The 18,364-nt window shown below is 37.4% G+C and overlaps 1 protein-coding gene across 1 annotated transcript in view; it reads left to right on the forward strand.

The window, feature by feature from the left end:
* The first annotated feature begins 15,942 nt into the window (after positions 1–15,942).
* The window catches only part of LOC114043395 (filaggrin-2-like), a 4,162-nt gene continuing 1,740 nt past the window's right edge, over positions 15,943–18,364 (forward strand). Inside the window, exons 1-2 of the mRNA XM_027862499.1 lie at positions 15,943–16,020; positions 17,052–17,211. Of these exons, the coding sequence (XP_027718300.1) occupies positions 17,074–17,211 (138 nt within the window). The 5' untranslated portion in view covers positions 15,943–16,020; positions 17,052–17,073. The remainder of the gene's footprint in view (positions 16,021–17,051; positions 17,212–18,364) is intronic.

The following is an 18,364-nucleotide window of genomic DNA, read 5'->3' on the forward strand; positions in this document are numbered from 1 at the left end:
ACTGAATTAGAAAAAATAATAAAATTCATTTGGAAAAACAGAAAGTCAGCATTATAAAGGGAAATGATGAAAAAAATGCAAAGGAAGGAGGTTTATCATACCAGATCTTAAACTACAAGGCAATAATTATCAAAATCATCTGGTACTGGCTAAAATATAGAAAGGTAGATCAATGGAACAGACTAGACATACAGTCAGTGACTATAGTAACCTTGTATTTGATAGGTGTTAAAGACTTAAGATTTTGGGATAAGAATTCATTATTTGGTTAAAAAAAATTACTGGAAAATTGGAAAGCAGTATGACAGAAGTATAGGTCAACATCTTACACCATTTACCAAAATAGGTCAAAACGAGGCAGCTAGGTGGCACAGTGTATAGAGCACAGGCCTTGGAGTCAGGAGGATCTGAGTTCAAATCCAACCTCAGACACATAACACTCACTATCTGTGTGACTCTGGGCAAGTCACTCAAACCCAATTGCCTCACCAAAAAAGAAAAAACAAAACAAACAAACAAAAAAAAAAACAAAATAAGGTCAAAATTGATACATGACCTAGATATAGAGAGAGATTTTACAAGAAAATTAGAAGAACACAAAACATATTACTTATCATATTTATGGATAGGTGAATAATTTAAGAATAAACAAGAGATAGAGAGGAAAGTTAAGTATAAAATGGATAATTTCAATTACATTAAATTAAAAAGGTTTTGTACCAATGAAATAAATGTAGCCAATATCAGAAGGAAAGCAGAAAATTGGGTGGGGAGGGCAGAATTTGTAGATAGTTTATCAGATAACATTCTCATATCTAAAATATATAAAGAACTTTGTTAAATCTAAATGAATACAAGTCTTTTCCCAATTGATAAATGGTCAAAAATATATACAGGCAGTTTTCCAATGAAGAAATCAAAACAAGTTATAGTCATATGAAAAAAATGCTCTAAATCATTATTGATTAGAGAAATGCAAATTAAAACAACTTTGAGATATCATTTTACACCAACCAGATTGGCTAAAATGATAGAAGGTAAAAGTGACAAATGTTGAAGGGGATGTGGAAAAAAGTGGAACACTAATTCATTGTTAGTGGAATTGTGAACTGATCTAACCATTTTGGAGAGCAATCAGGAATTGTTCCAAAAAAGTTATTAAACTACCTATTTCCTTTGGCCCAGCAATCCCACTACTTGGTCTATTTCTCAAGATATTTAGGGGAAAAGGAAAAGAACCTGTATGTTCTAAAATGTTTATAGCAGCTCTTTTTGTAGTGGCAAAGAATTGGAAATTGTGGGGATGCCCATCAATTGAAGAGTGGCTGAACAAGTTGTGGTATATAATCATGATGGAATCCTACTGTGCTATAAGAAATGATGAACTCGATGATTTTAGAAAAACACCGAAAGATTTGCATGAAATAATGAAGAGCAAAATGAACAGAACCAAGAGAACATTGTATACAGTAGCATCAATATTGTTTTAAGAAAGACTTTGAGCAAATAAGCTATTCTGACTATTATAAATACCCAAATTAACTATAAAGGACATATGAAGAAAGATGTTACCTGCATCCAGAGAAAGAACTGATAAATAAAAGTATATAGAGAATAATTTTACATATATACCTATTTGTGTCTAATGGTAGCCATCTCAAGGGGGGGAAGAAACAAAAATAAATGTACATGATGATTTTGTTGTATATTTGAAAGGAATAGCAAATTGTACATAGTAGATTTAAAGTTTCATGTGCAATCATCTTTTTTATTATACTATGTTATGAAAATGCTTTTTTTATTCCATAAATTAAAAATAAAATTTTTAAATATCATTAAAAGATACAGTTACATGACCTTTTAAATGATCTTAAATGACGCCCACTTTGTCTGGGAGAGGTCCTAGTTACTCAAATGGCAGTGCTGCAGAGTTTCACAATACCCTATCAGCAGGGCTGTTAAAATCTCATAACCTACAAAGAACTTGCTGCCACTCTCTTCTCCCAATGATGAGTTATTATTATTTTCTAATTTATTTAAATGAAATATGCTAGGTGATATTAATTTAGTCAAAGGCATTTCAAATTCATCAATTCATAGAAAGTCATTTATCTTACAACCCCTGGTATTTTCACAGAATAGTAGTTTATATTGTGCTTACCACATATCAGGCTTTTTCTGGGTCTTAAAAATTGCATTAAGGATTTTCAAAGGCCTGTTTTCAGAAGCGCTTTAAAATGTCTAGTCTATGATTTCTCAGTTAGGATTTGAATTCCTGAAATATGTCAGTGAATGTGTTAATATTTCATGCTAATTAAGAAAAGTACCTATGTCCAATTAAATTTCTACTCAAGCCAGGCACCATGCTAAGCACTCCACAATCATATGTTTCTCCTAACAACCCTGGGAGTTAGGTACAAATATTTATTATCCCCTAGTACATACAAAGATTGATTAAATCCTCTAATATACTGTAATTACAATATGGCTTTAAAACTAAATTTTAAACCCAATCTACTTTTAAGTTATAATTAGTAGTGGCAATTATTTTTAGTTGACTCATATTAAAAATCCATGGTGATACTCCCATCCCCCATTACTGCTTTTTATTTCTTCAAACCACCCAAAGAGCTAAATAAATTCCTTTACGTTTTTTAAATTACCAATCCTTTATCATAACTGTTTAAACCAGAGCAAAGAAACAATCTTTTCTATAGCAATTAGTTTTATTAATATGCATTTGTCAAATTTCTACTTATTTTGTGATATTGTGTAATGTGTGATATTGTGATATGTGATTGGGGAAGGGAGATGTGCAGCAACCATCAAAGGGGCATTGCTTTAAAAATTCCCAAATCTTTCCTATTTTGATGGGAACAATAATTCTTTCTCAAGTCTCCTTTTCAGAATTCTAAACCATTTATTTTCAAACCCTGGATTCACACTGTGTCCATACAAACAGACTCCAACTTTCCTTAACCTTTCTACTCATTCTCCTTTCATCCCTACTTGCTTGGAATGCCATCTTTTCCTTCATTTCCTATCCCTCCTTGACTAAAGGCTTCCAAAATTGGACTTTTCTTGTTACCTTATCCAACACTTCACTTACTTTCTTCTACTTACTTAATTCCTCTAGTCTTTACTTCCCAATCACACAGACTTAATCTGTACTCCACTGAATTTCCCTTTACACAGACTCATTTTTATAAGACAAAATCAATTAATTGCAATTCTGTCACCCTTTTTTGGTTTCTTAGTGGGTACAAATACACAGTTCATTTCAATTTATTTAAGGCTTATGGTTTTTATAAGCGACGGTCAAATTCAACTTACTGAATGCAACTGCAAAGTGTAAGATCCCCTCTATTTCCTTATTTCCTTCTCAAAGTTAACCTCTTTTATGCTGGAAAAGCATTCATTCAGCCATTTCATAAAGGAATTCACTTGACAATGACCAGAGAGATCATCCAGAGCCCAATTATGGCAAAGGAATGTCACAGATATTAGAACTTTCAAGGGTCTCTGCTATTCCTATACAGTAAGTTATTATTGCCATCTTCTTTATTATGCATTCTAAATGAAGTCTGAACAGCATTCTCAAAAACAGCTTCCATTTTGATGATGTTGACTATGAATGATCTTCAGTCTTAATTATGTCTTCTTTTTTTTTACAAAGATTTTATATTTTTCAATACTGTGGGTTATTAGGCTATTTAGTTTTCCAATGATTTTAACGGAAATCCATATGACACTCATTTAACTTTGAATTCACTTAAATGAAATATGATTGTATAATTACTAATTCTTAAATCTCAACTTTCACAAAGGTTATTAACTGCCAAGATTTCAAATTCCAGGGTCCAATATATATTTGACATTGATTTGAATTAGAAAGATCCATTTATTTGTAGTATAATTATTTCTTGATTTAAAGTTTATATTTGTATTAGAAGTTTGAACTTGATAGAGTTAACAGGATTTGTACTACTGATTCTCCATTAGCTTTCAAATCACTTAACACCAAGGACATTTATTTCTGATTGCAGAGAACTGTGGTTTATTTTATGATGTAGTAAACTTCCAACTGATAATGTTTTAAAATGTTTATTTGTTCTGAAATAATTCACAAGTTCTGCTTTGACTTCTCAAAACTATAGTACTTTTATACTTTTATAAGCCATATGCTCATTTTAATTTGATCTTTTGTAATCTGAGCACCTTTTATCAGGTGTGCATGCACATAATTTATACCTGTGTTCTACGCTTAATTCTATCCTCAATAATTTTTGCCTTTACTTATTATAGCCTTACTAACTATAATTCTACCAAAATGCAATTTTGAACTTATTTTCACTTCCATAGACTTCAGCACAAGTTTTACCATGTTTTAATTTACCTAAACAATTGATTTGAATTATAGCAGTATCATCAAATTTCGCTCATCTTCAGTTGCTTCCTGATTTCAAAACAAGCTTTTTTTTTTTTTCTGGGAGCACTTTGGGATTCACCTTCAATCTGAGAGTCCCAATCAGGACATGCTTGGTGCCCTCAGGTTGGTTGTTTAAAAGCAGTAAACAGCAGAAGGGTAAATGAATTCCAATTCTACCCTTTTTTGATCTTTCTGAAGATGGTCTAAAAATTTCCTTGTTCTGCCTTCTAATAATAAAAATTCCTTCCTGAAATAAACTTGTCCCAATGTTAAGTACAGTTGTTAAGTATACCTTTATTCTACACTAAAATTAAAATCAATTTCACAGATTGATACCTCAAAACCTCAGACCTAAGATTATCTAACTAAAACTTCTTCAGGCTTAGCAAATGTGTTTCTCTTTCAATTCTGAGTTGTGGAATTATTTAATCTCACAAATTGTATTCTAATTTCTACTGTACTATCACTTAAGTTTTTCTTACTTTTAACGCTTACCTGAATCCCTATTTCACTGAATCTCTCTGAACATATCTCATAATTAATAAAACAGTTCTTAAAATTCAAACTATGGCTTTAAATCAATCCCTAGTCATTTTAAAGGTCCCTTTATGAAGTAACCGATCTGTCAAGTTTTATTCTAACCAGATTTTACATAATTTGCTGGCACTCCAAAGGCTCATCAAAATACTTCAAGAAACATCCAAATTATGATTTTAGAAAGAAAGAAATTAATTATTCCTTTTTCACAAATTTCATTTCCAATTAGTCTTTGTATATGAGTTTCCAATTAATTTCTGTGTCTGTCTTTCATCTCAGCAATCTCCAAGATCGCCAGTGTTGGGAACAGAGGGAAAAAAGAGATTTGTCTTCGCTTAAGACTTTTTTTTGGAAGTTTACTTTTTACATCCTGCTTCTTTTGGTTGATCACACCAAAAGAAAAAGCACAAGCAAAACACCTGTTGGCTATGGGTTAGCACAAAACACAAATACCACAGCACAGACAAAACAGATACTTACACAAATGGATCCCTTAAGGAGCAACAGACATGTCCCCTAGTTTCTCTAATGCAAAAAGAAAGGAGAAATCACAGCTCCCAAGGTGACCTCCTTTGCAGTGTTACAATTTTTTCTCCAATCCTTACCCTCTTCTTTATGAATTTTGTTTTCTCTTTGAAATTTTTAACCAAAAAAAATCTGATTTTAAAATCCACACAAAATTAAGTGTGCTTTAGCAAAACCTTCCTCTCTAGTTTCCACTTAGAGAAAAGCTCCATTCCTCTAGACTTTTTGCAAAAGCATAGTCACAGGAAGAAAAACTGAGACTAAGTAAAACTGGAAGTTTTCAATTTTTATGAAGAAAGGGGGTTTAGCTCAGCATTCGCTTTAAACTAGTTTTAGGAGATTCCTTGCCAAAAGTGCCATCAAACCAGATCTTACATAGCTTGTCACCCCCTGCTGAACAGGGAGTCTACCCCATCCCCAAAATTTGAAATTCCCTGGCCCATCAGCTACTGAGTAGGACATGACCAGGGAATATGGCCCAGTAAGGCTCCAGTAGGATGCATTTATGCCTGACCCCATTTCTCCTATGGGCATTCTCAACCATGAACTTCCACACTAATGTGGAGGTCTCTCTAAAAAGGTCTTCTCTAAAAGGTCATTTTTCTTCCCCATTAATGTGGAAGTTCCCTATTATATGGGTCCTTTCTTACAGGTAATACTCAAATATTCAGGAATCTGTTTTGGTATATTCTCCAGTTCTTTCAATTCCTAATTTCAGGGCTTAACATCTGGGGTCCTAAGACCAGTCAACTAGGGCCCAAATGCCTTTTTATAAATGAGCAAAAATATTAAAATCAAGTAATTGGTCTCTGGAACCTCTATACTGAAAGACTCAGGAACCAATTTTATAATTTCAATTGAGACCAAATTTTCAACAAAATTTATTCTAGCTTTCCTTTAAAACTTCCTAAATAATTTAGCTTTGAATGTCAGTAACTGACTTAATCCTAAGAATGAAGTGATTTGTTCTTTTCTCAAAATAGCTTTACTCACTAAACAAAAGGGAGCCTTCTCCTTTCTTCGTATCTATAAAACTAAAATGAGCCTTCTTCTCAGGTCAGAATATTGTTCCCAAGGTGGTCATATGCCTTGATAGCTTACCACTAAAGGGGAGAATCTCTCCTCTAAGGATATCAGGTCAGGCCTAATCATTTCTCCCTCAAGGTGATGTCAGGGCACTTCAGTGGGGAATCACTTCCCCAAGCCCTATTCATCCAAGGATATGTGGTAGGGTCCTCGAGATGGGTTCCTCATCTTGTTGTGAACCACTGCTTAAGTTCCCACTACAATCAATTTGAGAGATTATTCTACTAATGACAAAAATGATTTAATTATTCCTTGTTGGAAACTATTCTTTAAAAGGCAAAAACCAATTTTGATTTTGCCAAAAGAAAGTTCTTCTAGCTGCTGGCTAAAAAAGAGAAACTAACTCTTTCACTGCTGAATCTCCTTAATCTTGCCTATTTAACAAAATGAAAGTAAGAAAAATGGAGGGAAAAAAACAGGAGCTCATATTTTAAAATTTTAAATTATGGCCCCAGGGTGGCAGCTGCTTCCAGAGCTTTCAGCCCACAGACTGAGGGGGAATCGACTGGCTAATCAGAGGGGAATTGAAGGGATCTCTTTGCTGGTGCTGAAGCAGGATTCTCTTGCTCTGCCCATGCTTGGATCTGGGTCACAGTTCTGGGTGGCAATCCTGAGGTGAGGAGGAGCACTGGTGTGGTGGAGCTTGTAGTGGCTGTAGAGAGGGAATCCTCCTCAAAGTTCCAAGGCAGAAAAGAGTGACTATAGTCACTCATAAACCAGAGCCCAGGCCAGGAAAGGAGTAAACACCTCACCCTTTATCATACCACCTTGGATGAACTGAAAACTTACAGGTCCCTAGAAGTATCTCTGAAAGTAGCTGCACAAAACCCCTGAAGCTTGGAACAGTACATTCTTTACACTGGAAGCAGACCTCTACCTTAACAAAAAGTTTAAAACTCAAGTAATTAGATGAGATCATGAGTAAGCAGCACAAAAAGAGTCAGACTATATTATCTTACTTTGGTGACAAAGAAGATCAAAACATACAACCAGAAGAAGACAACAAAGCCAAAGCTCCTACATCCAAAGCCTCCAAGAAAAATATGAATTGGTCCCAGGCCATGGAAGAGCTCAAAAAGGATTTTGAGAAGTAGAGGAAAAACTGGAAAGAGAAATGAGAGTGACGCAAGAAAATCATGAAAAACTAGTCAGCAGCTTGCTAAAGGAGACCCAAAAAATACTGAAGAAAATAACACCTTAAAAAATAGCCTAACCACGGCAGCTAGGTGGCACAGTGGATAGAGCACCAGCCCCAGAGTCAGGAGGACCTGAGTTCCAATCTGGCCTCAGACACTTAACACTTAATAGCTGTGTGACCTTAGGCAAGTCACTTAACCCCATTGCCTAGCCCCCCCAAAAAAAATAGCCTAACCCAAATGGCAAAAGAGGTCCAAAAAGGCAATGAGAAGAAAAATGCCTTAAAAAGCAAAATTGGCCAAATGGAAAAGGAAGTCCAAAAGCTCACTGAAGAAAATACTTCCTTAAAAATTAGAATGGAGGAAATGAAAGTTAGTGACTTTAGGAGAAATCAAGACACTGTAAAACAAATCCAAAGAATGAAAAAATAGAAAACAATGTGAAATATCTCATTGGAAAAACAACTGACCTGGAAAATGGATCCAGGAGAGATAATTTAAAAATTATTGCACTATCTGAAAGCCATGATCAAAAAAAGAGCCTAGACATCATCTTTCAAGAAATTATCAAGGAAAACTGCCCTGATATTCTAGAACCAGAGGGCAAAATAGAAATTGAAAGAATCCACCGATCTCCTCCTGAAAGAGATCCCCAAAGGAAAACTCCTAGGAATATTGTAGTCAAATTCCAGAGTTCCCAGTTAAGGAGAAAATACAGCAAGCAGCCAGAAAGAAACAATTCAAGTGTTGTGGAAACACCATCAGGATAACACAAAATTTAGCAGCTTCTACATTAAGGGACCAGAGGGCTTGGAATGTAATATTCCAGAAGTAAAATAGATAAGATTACAACCAAGATAGGATTACAACTCAGTAAAACTGAGTATAATCCTTCAGGGGGAAAAAGTGAATATTCAGTGAAATAGAGGACTTTCAAGCATTCTTGATGAAAAGACTGGAGCTGAATAGAAAATTTGACTTTCAAATACAAGACTCAAGAGAAGCATGAAGAGGTAAACGGAAAGAGAAATTGCAAGGCACTTATTAAGGTTGAACTGTTTACATTCCTGCATGGAAAGATGATATGTGTAACTCATGAAACCTTTGTCAGTATTAGGGTAGTTGGATGGAAAAAATTATAGGTATGTATAGATAGATAGATAGATAGATAGATAGATAGATAGATAGATAGATAGATAGATAGATAGATAGATGGCACAGGGTGAGTTGAAGATGAAGGGGTGATATCTGGAGTATAAAATTAAGGGGTGAGAGAGGATTATACTGGGAGAATGAGAAAGAGAGAGGTGGAATGGGATAAATTATCTCCCATAAAACAGACAAGAAAAGGCTTTTACAAAGGAGGGAAAATGGGGGAAGGTGAGAGGGAATGAGTAAATCTTATTCTCATCAGATTTGGCTTAAGGAGGGAATAACAATCACACTCAATTGGGTGTGGAAATCTGTCTTACCCTACAGGAAAATAGAGAAGAAGGGGATAAGAGAGCAGGAGGATGATAGAAGGGAGAGCAGATTGGGAGAGGGAGTAATCAGAAGCAAACACTTCTGAGGAGGGATAGGGTCAAAAGATAGAGTAGAATAAAGAGGGGATGGGATAGGATGAAGGGAAATATAGTTAGTTTTTCACAACATGACTACTATGGAAGTGTTTTGCATGACTACACATGTATAGCTTGTATTCAGTTGCTTGCCTTCTCAATGAGGGTGGGTGGGGAGGGAGGAAGGGAGAAAATTTGGAACCCAAAGTTTTAAAAACAAATGTTAAAAATTGTTTTCACATGCATCTGGGAAATAAGCTATACAGGCAATGGGGTATAGAAATCTATCCTGCCCTACAGGAAAATAGAAGGGGATAAAAGAAGGGGGAGGGAGATAGAAGGGAGAGCAGATTAGGGGAAGGTGTATTCAGAATGCATGCCATCTTGGTGTGGGGAAGGGACAAGATGCAGAGAAAATTTGAAACTCAAAATCTTGTGGAATGTTGAAAACTAAAAATAAATAAATTAATAAAATTGAAAAAAAAAGTTAAAATTATGGACCATATAACTTTTATAGAAATAGAATTCATTTAAATTCTCTGGAGCTCATAAATCCAAACAGTCCCTCTTAGCTCAACTGAGGATTTTCCTTTAAGGGAAAGAATTTTTGGGAGTAAACTAAGGCACATTTACCCATCTTGAAGAGATTTACCTCGGGCTCAGAGAATTTGGGTGTGGATGATGAGAAGAGTCCAACCTCCTAGTGGCAGTGTCTGTGAGGGAGCCATCAGCGAAAATTCATCCAGGTGTACTCTTCCTTTTTGGGTCCCTTGCAGGGGCCATTCTGAAGATGTGGGGGCCCACACATTGCCATCCCATTTGGGGTTGCCATAATTTGGGGTCCAAAATTGTCCAACCTACAATAAAAGAAACTGAGGCAGAGCTCCAAATCAATAGAACTTTATTAAAGGGTCCACTGCCCCCTCCATTGAAGTGAACCTCAGATCTTTTCTATAATCTGAGATGCCCCCATCCTCTAGGGCCTTAGATTTATAGTGCATAATACCCAGACAGATGAAGCAAACTCAAAATATGAAATCTCATTGGTTGACAAATTTACATGATAATTTTGTTGCATATTTTAAAGGAATAGCAAGTTGTGAATAGTGGATTTGCAACTTCATGTACAATCATCTTTTTTATTGTAATATGTTATGGAAATGCTTGTTTTGATCAATAAATTAAAAATAAAATGAAAAAATAAAAAAAGAATCCCATTGGTTGATAGACCTTGCCCTTGACCATCCAGGAGTGTTCTACATAAAATATAGAATTCCATTGATTGACAAATGAACCCATGATCAGACCTCGACAGACCTATCTTGACCTTTCACTTGGTCCTGACTAGCCAGCTAGCACACTCATGGGCTGGGCTGATAAACAGATGTCAAAACATCTAGATGGGCCAATGGGCTGGTAGAAAGGCAGGCCACAGGCCAGCAGACAGGGTCACTTATTAGCCAAATGTTCATGGCCATCTCCCCATGTTGGGCAATAGATGGATGATGAGGGATAGAGGGGCAACAAAAACAGGTGGATGGGGGGGGAGACTTTCCATGGCATTGAGTCACCTCTGCCACTCTGGGCTAGGTCACCATAACAAGGAAAAAACAAGGGTGGAAGTCTTATAGTTAGCTTCCTATGATTAAGCAAGTGAACTTAACACCTGCAGTTCACAGCTCTGGGGCCTAATATAGAGAACTTAGAATCATTATCCCTATGGAATCTTATCAAGCAGATTAATACTGATTGGAAAAAAAGAAAAATAAATAAAAAGAAAAAATACTAATTGGAATAAAATAGGTATCTAATTAATCATCTATTACATTTTCTAGAAAGTATATGGAAGGGGGGCGGAGTCAAGATGGTGGAGGGAAAGCAGTGACTGTCTTGAGCTCTCTTCCAAAGTCCTCCAAATACCTAAAAAAATGTCTCTAAACAAATTCTAAAGCAGCAGAACCCACAAAAAGACAGAGTGAAACAAATTTCCAGCCAAAGACAGCCTGGATGGTTGATCAGAAAGGTATATCGCGCCAGGCGGGGAGAGGAGCTCAGTTTGGTGTGGGCACGCAGGCTGCAGCGACCCTGGAGCAGTCCTCAGAGGACTGAATCATGGGCAGCTGTGGCGGTTTCCAGACTTCTCAACCCAGGAATGCCAAAGACAACGTGGAAGGTCAGTGGGAAAAGTCTGTGACCGTGGTGAGAGAGGAGCTAGGTCTCAGCCACAAGCCCACAACGTGCCCTCAGGGCAGTGATTGTTTCCTGAGCTTCTGGACCACAGACTGAGGGGGAATCGAGTGGCTGATCAGAGGGGGATTACAAGGATCTCTTTGCCAGTGCTGAGGCAGGAATCTCTTGCTTTACCAGTGCTTGGATCTGGGTCACAGTTCTGAGGGGCGGTCCTGGGGCTAGGAGGAATGCTGGTATGGTGGAGCTTGTTGTGGCTGTGGAGAGGAAACACCTCACCCCTTATCATAGCACCTTGGAAGAACTGAAAATTTACAGGTCCCTAGAAGTACCTCTTAAAACAGCTGTACAAACCCCCAAAGCTTGAGACAGTACATTCTCCACATTGGAAGCAGACTTTTACCTTAACAAAGAGTTTAAAACTCAAGTAACTGGCCAGGATCATGAGTAAGCAGCACAAAAAGAGTCAGACTATATTATCTTACTTTGGTGACAAAGAAGATCAAAACATACAACCAGAAGAAGACAACAAAGCCAAAGCTCCTACATCCAAAGCCTCCAAGAAAGATATGAATCAGTTCCAGGCCTTGGAAGAGCTCAAAAGGGATTTTGAGAAGCAAGTAAGAGAAGTAGAGGAAAAACTGAGAGTGATGCAAGAAAATCATGAAAAATAACTCAACAGCTTGCTAAAGGAGACCCAAAAAAATACTGAAGAAAATAACACCTTAAAAAATAGCCTAACCCAAATGGCAAAAGAGGTCCAAAAAGCCAATGAGAAGAAGAATGCCTTAAAAAGCAAAATTGGCCAAATGGAAAAGGAAGTCCAAAAGGTTACTGAAGAAAATACTTCCTTAAAAATTAGAATACAGAAACTGGAAGCCAGTGACTTTATGAGAAGCCAAGACACTGTAAAACAAATCCAAAAGATTGAAAAATTAGAAAACAATGTGAAATATCTCATTGGAAAAACAACTGACCTGGAAAATAGATCCAGGAGAGAAAATTTAAAAATTATTGCACTATCTGAAAGCCATGATCAAAAAAAGAGCCTAGACATCATCTTTCAAGAAATTATCAAGGAAAACTGCCCTGATATTCTAGAACCAGAAGGCAAAATAGAAATTGAAAGAATCCACCGATCTCCTCCTGAAAGAGATCCCCAAAGGAAAACTCCTAGGAATATTGTAGCCAAATTCCAGAGTTCCCAGGTCAAGGAGAAAATATTACAAGCAGCCAGAAAGAAACAATTCAAGTGTTGTGGAAACACAATCAGGATAACACAAGATTTAGCTTCTTCTACATTAAGGGACTGCAGGGCACGGAATATAATATTCTGGAGAGCAAAGGAGATAGGATTACAACCAAGAATCACCTACCCAGCAAAACTGAGTATAACCCTGCAGGGGAAAAAATGGTCATTCAATGAAATAGAGGACTTTCAAGCACTCTTGATGAAAAAACCAGAGTTGAATAGAAAATTTGATTTTCAAATACAAGACTCAAGTGGAACATGAAGAGGTAAACAGGAAAGAGAAAATCATAAGAGACTTATTAAGGTTGAACTGTTTACATTCCTGCATGGAAAGATGATATTTGTAACTCATGAGACCAATGTCAGTATTAGGGTAGTTGGAGGGAAAAAATTATAAGCATGTATATATAGATAGATAGATAGAGGGCACAGGGTGAGTTGAAGATGAAGGGGTCATATCTGGAGAATAAAATTAAGGGGTGAGAGAGGAATATACTAGGAGAAGGAGAAAGGGAGAGGTAGAATGGTGTAAATTATCCTACAAAAAAAAACAGAAAAGAAAAGGCTCTTACAATGGAGGGGAAAAGGGGGAAGGTGAGAGGGAATGAGTGAATCTTATTCTCATAGGATTTGACTTAAGGAGGGAATAACATACACACTCAATTGGGTGTGGAAATCTGCCTTACCCTACAGGAAAATAGGGGGGAAAGGGGACAAGAGAGTAGGGGAATGATAGAGAGGAGGGCAGATTGGGAAAGGGAGTAATCAGAAGCAAATACTTTTGAAGAGGGACAGGGTCATTAGAAAGAATAGAATAAAAGGGTGGGCAGGATAGGATTAAGGGAAGTAGAGTTAGTTTTTCACAGCATGTCTACTATGGAAATGTTTTGCATAACTGCACATATATAACCTATATTTAGTTTCTTGCCTTATCAATGAGGGTGGGTGGGGAGGGAAGAAGGGAGAAAATTCAGAACCCAAAGTTTTAAAAACACATGTTTAAAAAAAGATGTTTTCACATGCAACTGGGAAATAAGAAATACAGGAAATGGGGTACAGAAATCCATCCTGCCCTACAGGAAAATTGAAGGGGAAGGGGATAAGAGAAGGGGGGGAGAGATAGAAGGGAAGGCAGACTAGGGGAAGGGGTACTTAGAATACATGCCATCTTGGGGTGGGGGGAGGGGTGAGATGGGGTGAAAATTTGGAACTTAAAATCTTGTGGAGGTAAATGTTGAAAACAAAAAAATAAATTAAAAATTACCATTAAAAATAAGAATATCTGAGTTCAAATATTGCCTTAGACAATTACAAGCTGTGTGATACTGAGTCATTCGATTCTGTTTGCCTCAATGAGTCCAGATTTGAACTCAGGAACATGAGACTTCCCGGCTCCAGGCCTAGTGCTCTATCCACTGCGCCACCTAGCTTATATTTAAGTATATGTATAAACATTTTGCAAACCTTAAAGTGCTAAATAAATGCTAGCTATTATTATTTCTGTTAGTGGAAATTGGGTGGTAAATATCGTGTCTTTTCTTCATGAATACAAATGTGTCCTTGACAAAAAAAAAAAAGTATATGGAAATACTCACCTTAGTTGGCCAATAGAAGTGAGTGAAACCATTGACTTGAAAACACCCCCAAAAAAAGAAAAATGTAAAAACAGTAAATAGGAGCAATTATTTTTAAAAAGTTAATCAGTGAAATAAAATCTCTCATTTATAGGCTATTGTTTTGTTATTTTGAAAAAAACTTGGACTGCATAATTTTTTTAAAAGTTACCACTAAGGGTCAAAAGGGGGCTAAAACTTTAAAGAGGACCTTAAATAATCAGGAAAAGGGGAAGAGAGAGAAGTAAATGAATATTCATACTTTATAAATGAGTCAATATCTTTTATGGAAAGAATTACATAAAGGAAAGATATATACATGGGAAGATAGAAAACAAGAAAAAGGGTTCTGGGGATGTATCCTCACCTGGTCCTGTGGTGAGTAGAGAAGGGATAGTAATTTTTTTTGGTTTCTCAACAACAGGGGAAACTTGAGAGAGTAAGATAGAATCAATGTAGGAGAGAGATGGAAGGATTAGAAATCAGACTCATCTAAGAAGGGGAAGAAAACACTGCCATCTCAGAGAGATGGGGATGGAAGGAAGAGTGATGTATCTATCACAAAGAAGAGATGCCTTACAATGAATTTCATATGAGGGTGATGGGTATCATGAGAGACTGCCTTCTCTCAAACAAGGGTTGTACTTCTCAAGGCTTCATTTCATCCTGGAAAGGCTATATATAGCGCCCTGAGGGCAGTCAGAATCCAAAATAGTAGGAGGAACACAGAACCAAAGACAGAATAACTTGGACAGGGAGCGAACATAGTAAGGGCATGGGATAGGATTAGCCATCATAATTCAGAAAACTATAGACCAATGTGACTAATGACTATTAATGCAAAAAAAACCAAAAAAGCAAAACTTTGCCACCATCCTAGAAAAAGGATATTGACTATATATAACCTGCCCCAGATGAGGCCAAACCCTGCTTTATATCCCATGCAACAGCCACCCCAGTATTCTTGTTGATATTCATCATTTAGCATGTGCTTTCTCTTCCTCTCTGCAAACCATACCCTCTGCACCCAATTTTCTCTACGTCAGTAAATTCTCCTATGGCTCCATTTGGCACGCCTTTTGTCTCCTCAGTCCGTACCACCCTTCCCTAGCCACAACCCCCCTTTACATATTCTTCCCTCTTGTTTGAATAGAAGCTGACTTAGGGCAGGTGCTATTTTGCTGCTGTATTTGTGTAACAAGCACAGTGCTTGGCACATGGTAAGAGCTAATGAATTTTTTTCATATATTTGGGTCATTTATTCAGTTGGAAGATTAGGAGATTGGACTCTGAAATAGCCATGGCCCAGTTCCAGGTCTAAATCAGGTAACCCTGCAATCTAATAGCCCCCACTTTCAGAACACTTTTGATGCCCACAGCGGTCCTTATGTAAAATGTCCTGACACAATGATAGGTGGGGGCTGATACTGGGCCAAATTGAGGAGCACCTAATGTAATCACAGATGCGTAGGTGAGAAGCAGTTAGTCTAGCTAATATCCCTGCTGACAGGGGTGGAGGGAGAGGTGGCACTGGGTTTGGTTGAGAATGAATCAGGCCATCCCACAGAAAGGGTGTCACCATCCTGCGATGGACGATTGAGCCCAGTATAAAAAGCCCAGAAGCCCAGCAGCCCAGACAGTTGGTACCGTACAAGTTGTTTCCATCTCCTTCCTGCTTGTTCCTTTGGCAAACTAGGTAAGTGGGGACTCATTCTTGCTAAGACCACAGGCACCTGGTGTTTTTCCAGGGGTAAATCTGGGAATTGGGATGATTGGAACAGGAACCCTGAACTAAAGCCAGAAGAACAGGGTTCAGATTATAGATCTTCCCCTTAGTAGCTGTGCGATCTCAGGCAGCTAGGTGGCACCATAGAACACAGAACACTGGCTAGAGTCAGAAAGACTTGAGTTCAAATTTAAAGTCAGACATTTACTAGCTGTGTGACCCTAGGCAAGTCACTTAAGCACTGTCTGCCTCAGTCTTCTCATCTATAAAATGACGGTTATAATAAATATTATATATAATAGTATATATAATATTATACATGTTATGCAATAATATAATATATGATATATTATAATAAACCTACCTCTTGTGTTTGGTGTGAAGACTAAATGAGAAATTTGCAGAGAACTTAGCACAGTGACTGGCACATAGTAGGTACTTTATAAATGTTTACTCCTTTTCCCTTCCCTTTCATCTGCCCCCCTTCCCTTAGGCATGTCATTTGAACTGTCTGAGCCTCACTCTCCTTATCTGTAAAGTGAGGGTGGGGAACAAGATAATTTCTAAGGTCCTTTCCAGCACAGCTCTGACTGTTGTGATGCCTAGAATGTGCTGAGGTACCATAAACACCTGGGAGCTTTGTTTTCCCCTCCCTTTAAGGCCATCCTTAGGGGAAAAGCAGCCTTTGCTTCCAGGCCTGTGTTTCCTGGTTTCCTGTGGGACCTTGGAGCTTAAGATCTCTAGGACTGAGTGCTTCATTACATCGATGAGAATGAATTGTCCCTACCCCATCTTTCCCCATGACACTGTTTCAAAGGTGAAACAGATGAGATGGGAAATAAATTCAGATTTATTCAGTTATTCCAGTTTATTAATTAATTAATTTTATTTATTTATTAGTTATTCAGTTTACTTATTCAATTATTCCAGATAATTACTCGTGAGGCCTCTTAAAGGAAGTAAAGAAATGACAGAGAAGGGTCACATTTTTCTCCCTCCAGGTCAATTAAATTGTGCACCAAGATGTCTCATCTCCTGACAAGCATCGCCACCATCATGGATGTCTTCTACCAATATTGTGGCCAAGATGAGGAGTGTGACACGATGAGCCAGAGCGCATTGAAGGAATTTCTGGAAAATGAGCTGCAGTTTATTCTGAAGGTGAGAGCTTTCTGTTACATCCAGCGGGCTGTGACAACAGGCAGGCATGGTTTTGTTTTTTGTTTTGTTTTGCTTTATTTTTAATTGGGCATTTGTCATATTGAACCATACCTAAAAAGGTAGTATAGTGGATAGAGTACAGGAAGGAGGAAGTTGTTACAGAGTGGCTTTCCAGTAGTGCCTGCACCTCGATGACTGCATTTGGGAGTTTTCTTGGCAAAAACACTGGAGTGGTTTGTTATTTCCATCTCCAGCTCATTTTACAGATGTGGAACTAGGGCAATTGTCTGAGGCCAGATTTGAACTCATGTACTCCACACCAGAGGGCCAGTGCTCTATCCACATTGTTCTACCTAGCTGCACTGGGAGGGAGGAAGCACTGAGGTCAAATCTGGCTTCATACTCTTATTAGTTGTATAACCCTGAACAAGGCACTTAAAATGCCTCAGCCTCAGTTTCTTTATCTGTAAAATGGGAGAAAGAGTAGAATCCATCTTATAGGGTTATTGTGAGGATCAACATGAGAGAGTATATTTATAGTGCTTTGCAATCCCTAAAGACCTATATAAAATCCCATCAAAATAGCTATCATTTGCTTCTAATAAGCAGGAAGCAAAAGATCCACATAATTAATATTCCATCTTAGTCCTATATAGGGCATTCTAGACTCTAACGCAGAAATAATAATATCTAATGTTCAGTGGGGTCATGGATAATGAGCTGGCCTCCCAAAAAGATCTATATTCAACTCCCCACTAATGCATACAGGCTGTGTGACCCTGGACAAGTCACTTAACCTCTTAAGTACTAAAGGCAACTCTCTAAGACTATGTATTGCTAACAAGTTTCTATCCTGCATTGATAGAGGTGAGAGTTCCTCATTTAGGAATTGTCTATTCATTGAAAGCACAGATTCTGGGGCAGCTAAGTGGTGGAGTAGATAAAGCACAGGCCTGAAGTCAGGAGGACCTGAGTTCAAATCTGAACTCAGACACTTCATCGCTGTGTGACCCTAGGCAAGTCACTTAACCTGGAAAGAAAGAAAGAAAGAAGGAAAGAAGGAAAGAAAGAAGGAAAGAAGGAAAGAAAGAAGGAAAGAAAGAAACAAAGAAACAAAGAAACAAAGAAAGAAACAAAGAAACAAAGAAAGAAA

The sequence above is a fragment of the Vombatus ursinus genome, unplaced genomic scaffold, assembly GCF_900497805.2.
Source record: "Vombatus ursinus unplaced genomic scaffold, bare-nosed wombat genome assembly UNPS02014768.1, whole genome shotgun sequence".
NCBI classification, from domain to species: Eukaryota; Metazoa; Chordata; class Mammalia; order Diprotodontia; family Vombatidae; genus Vombatus; species Vombatus ursinus.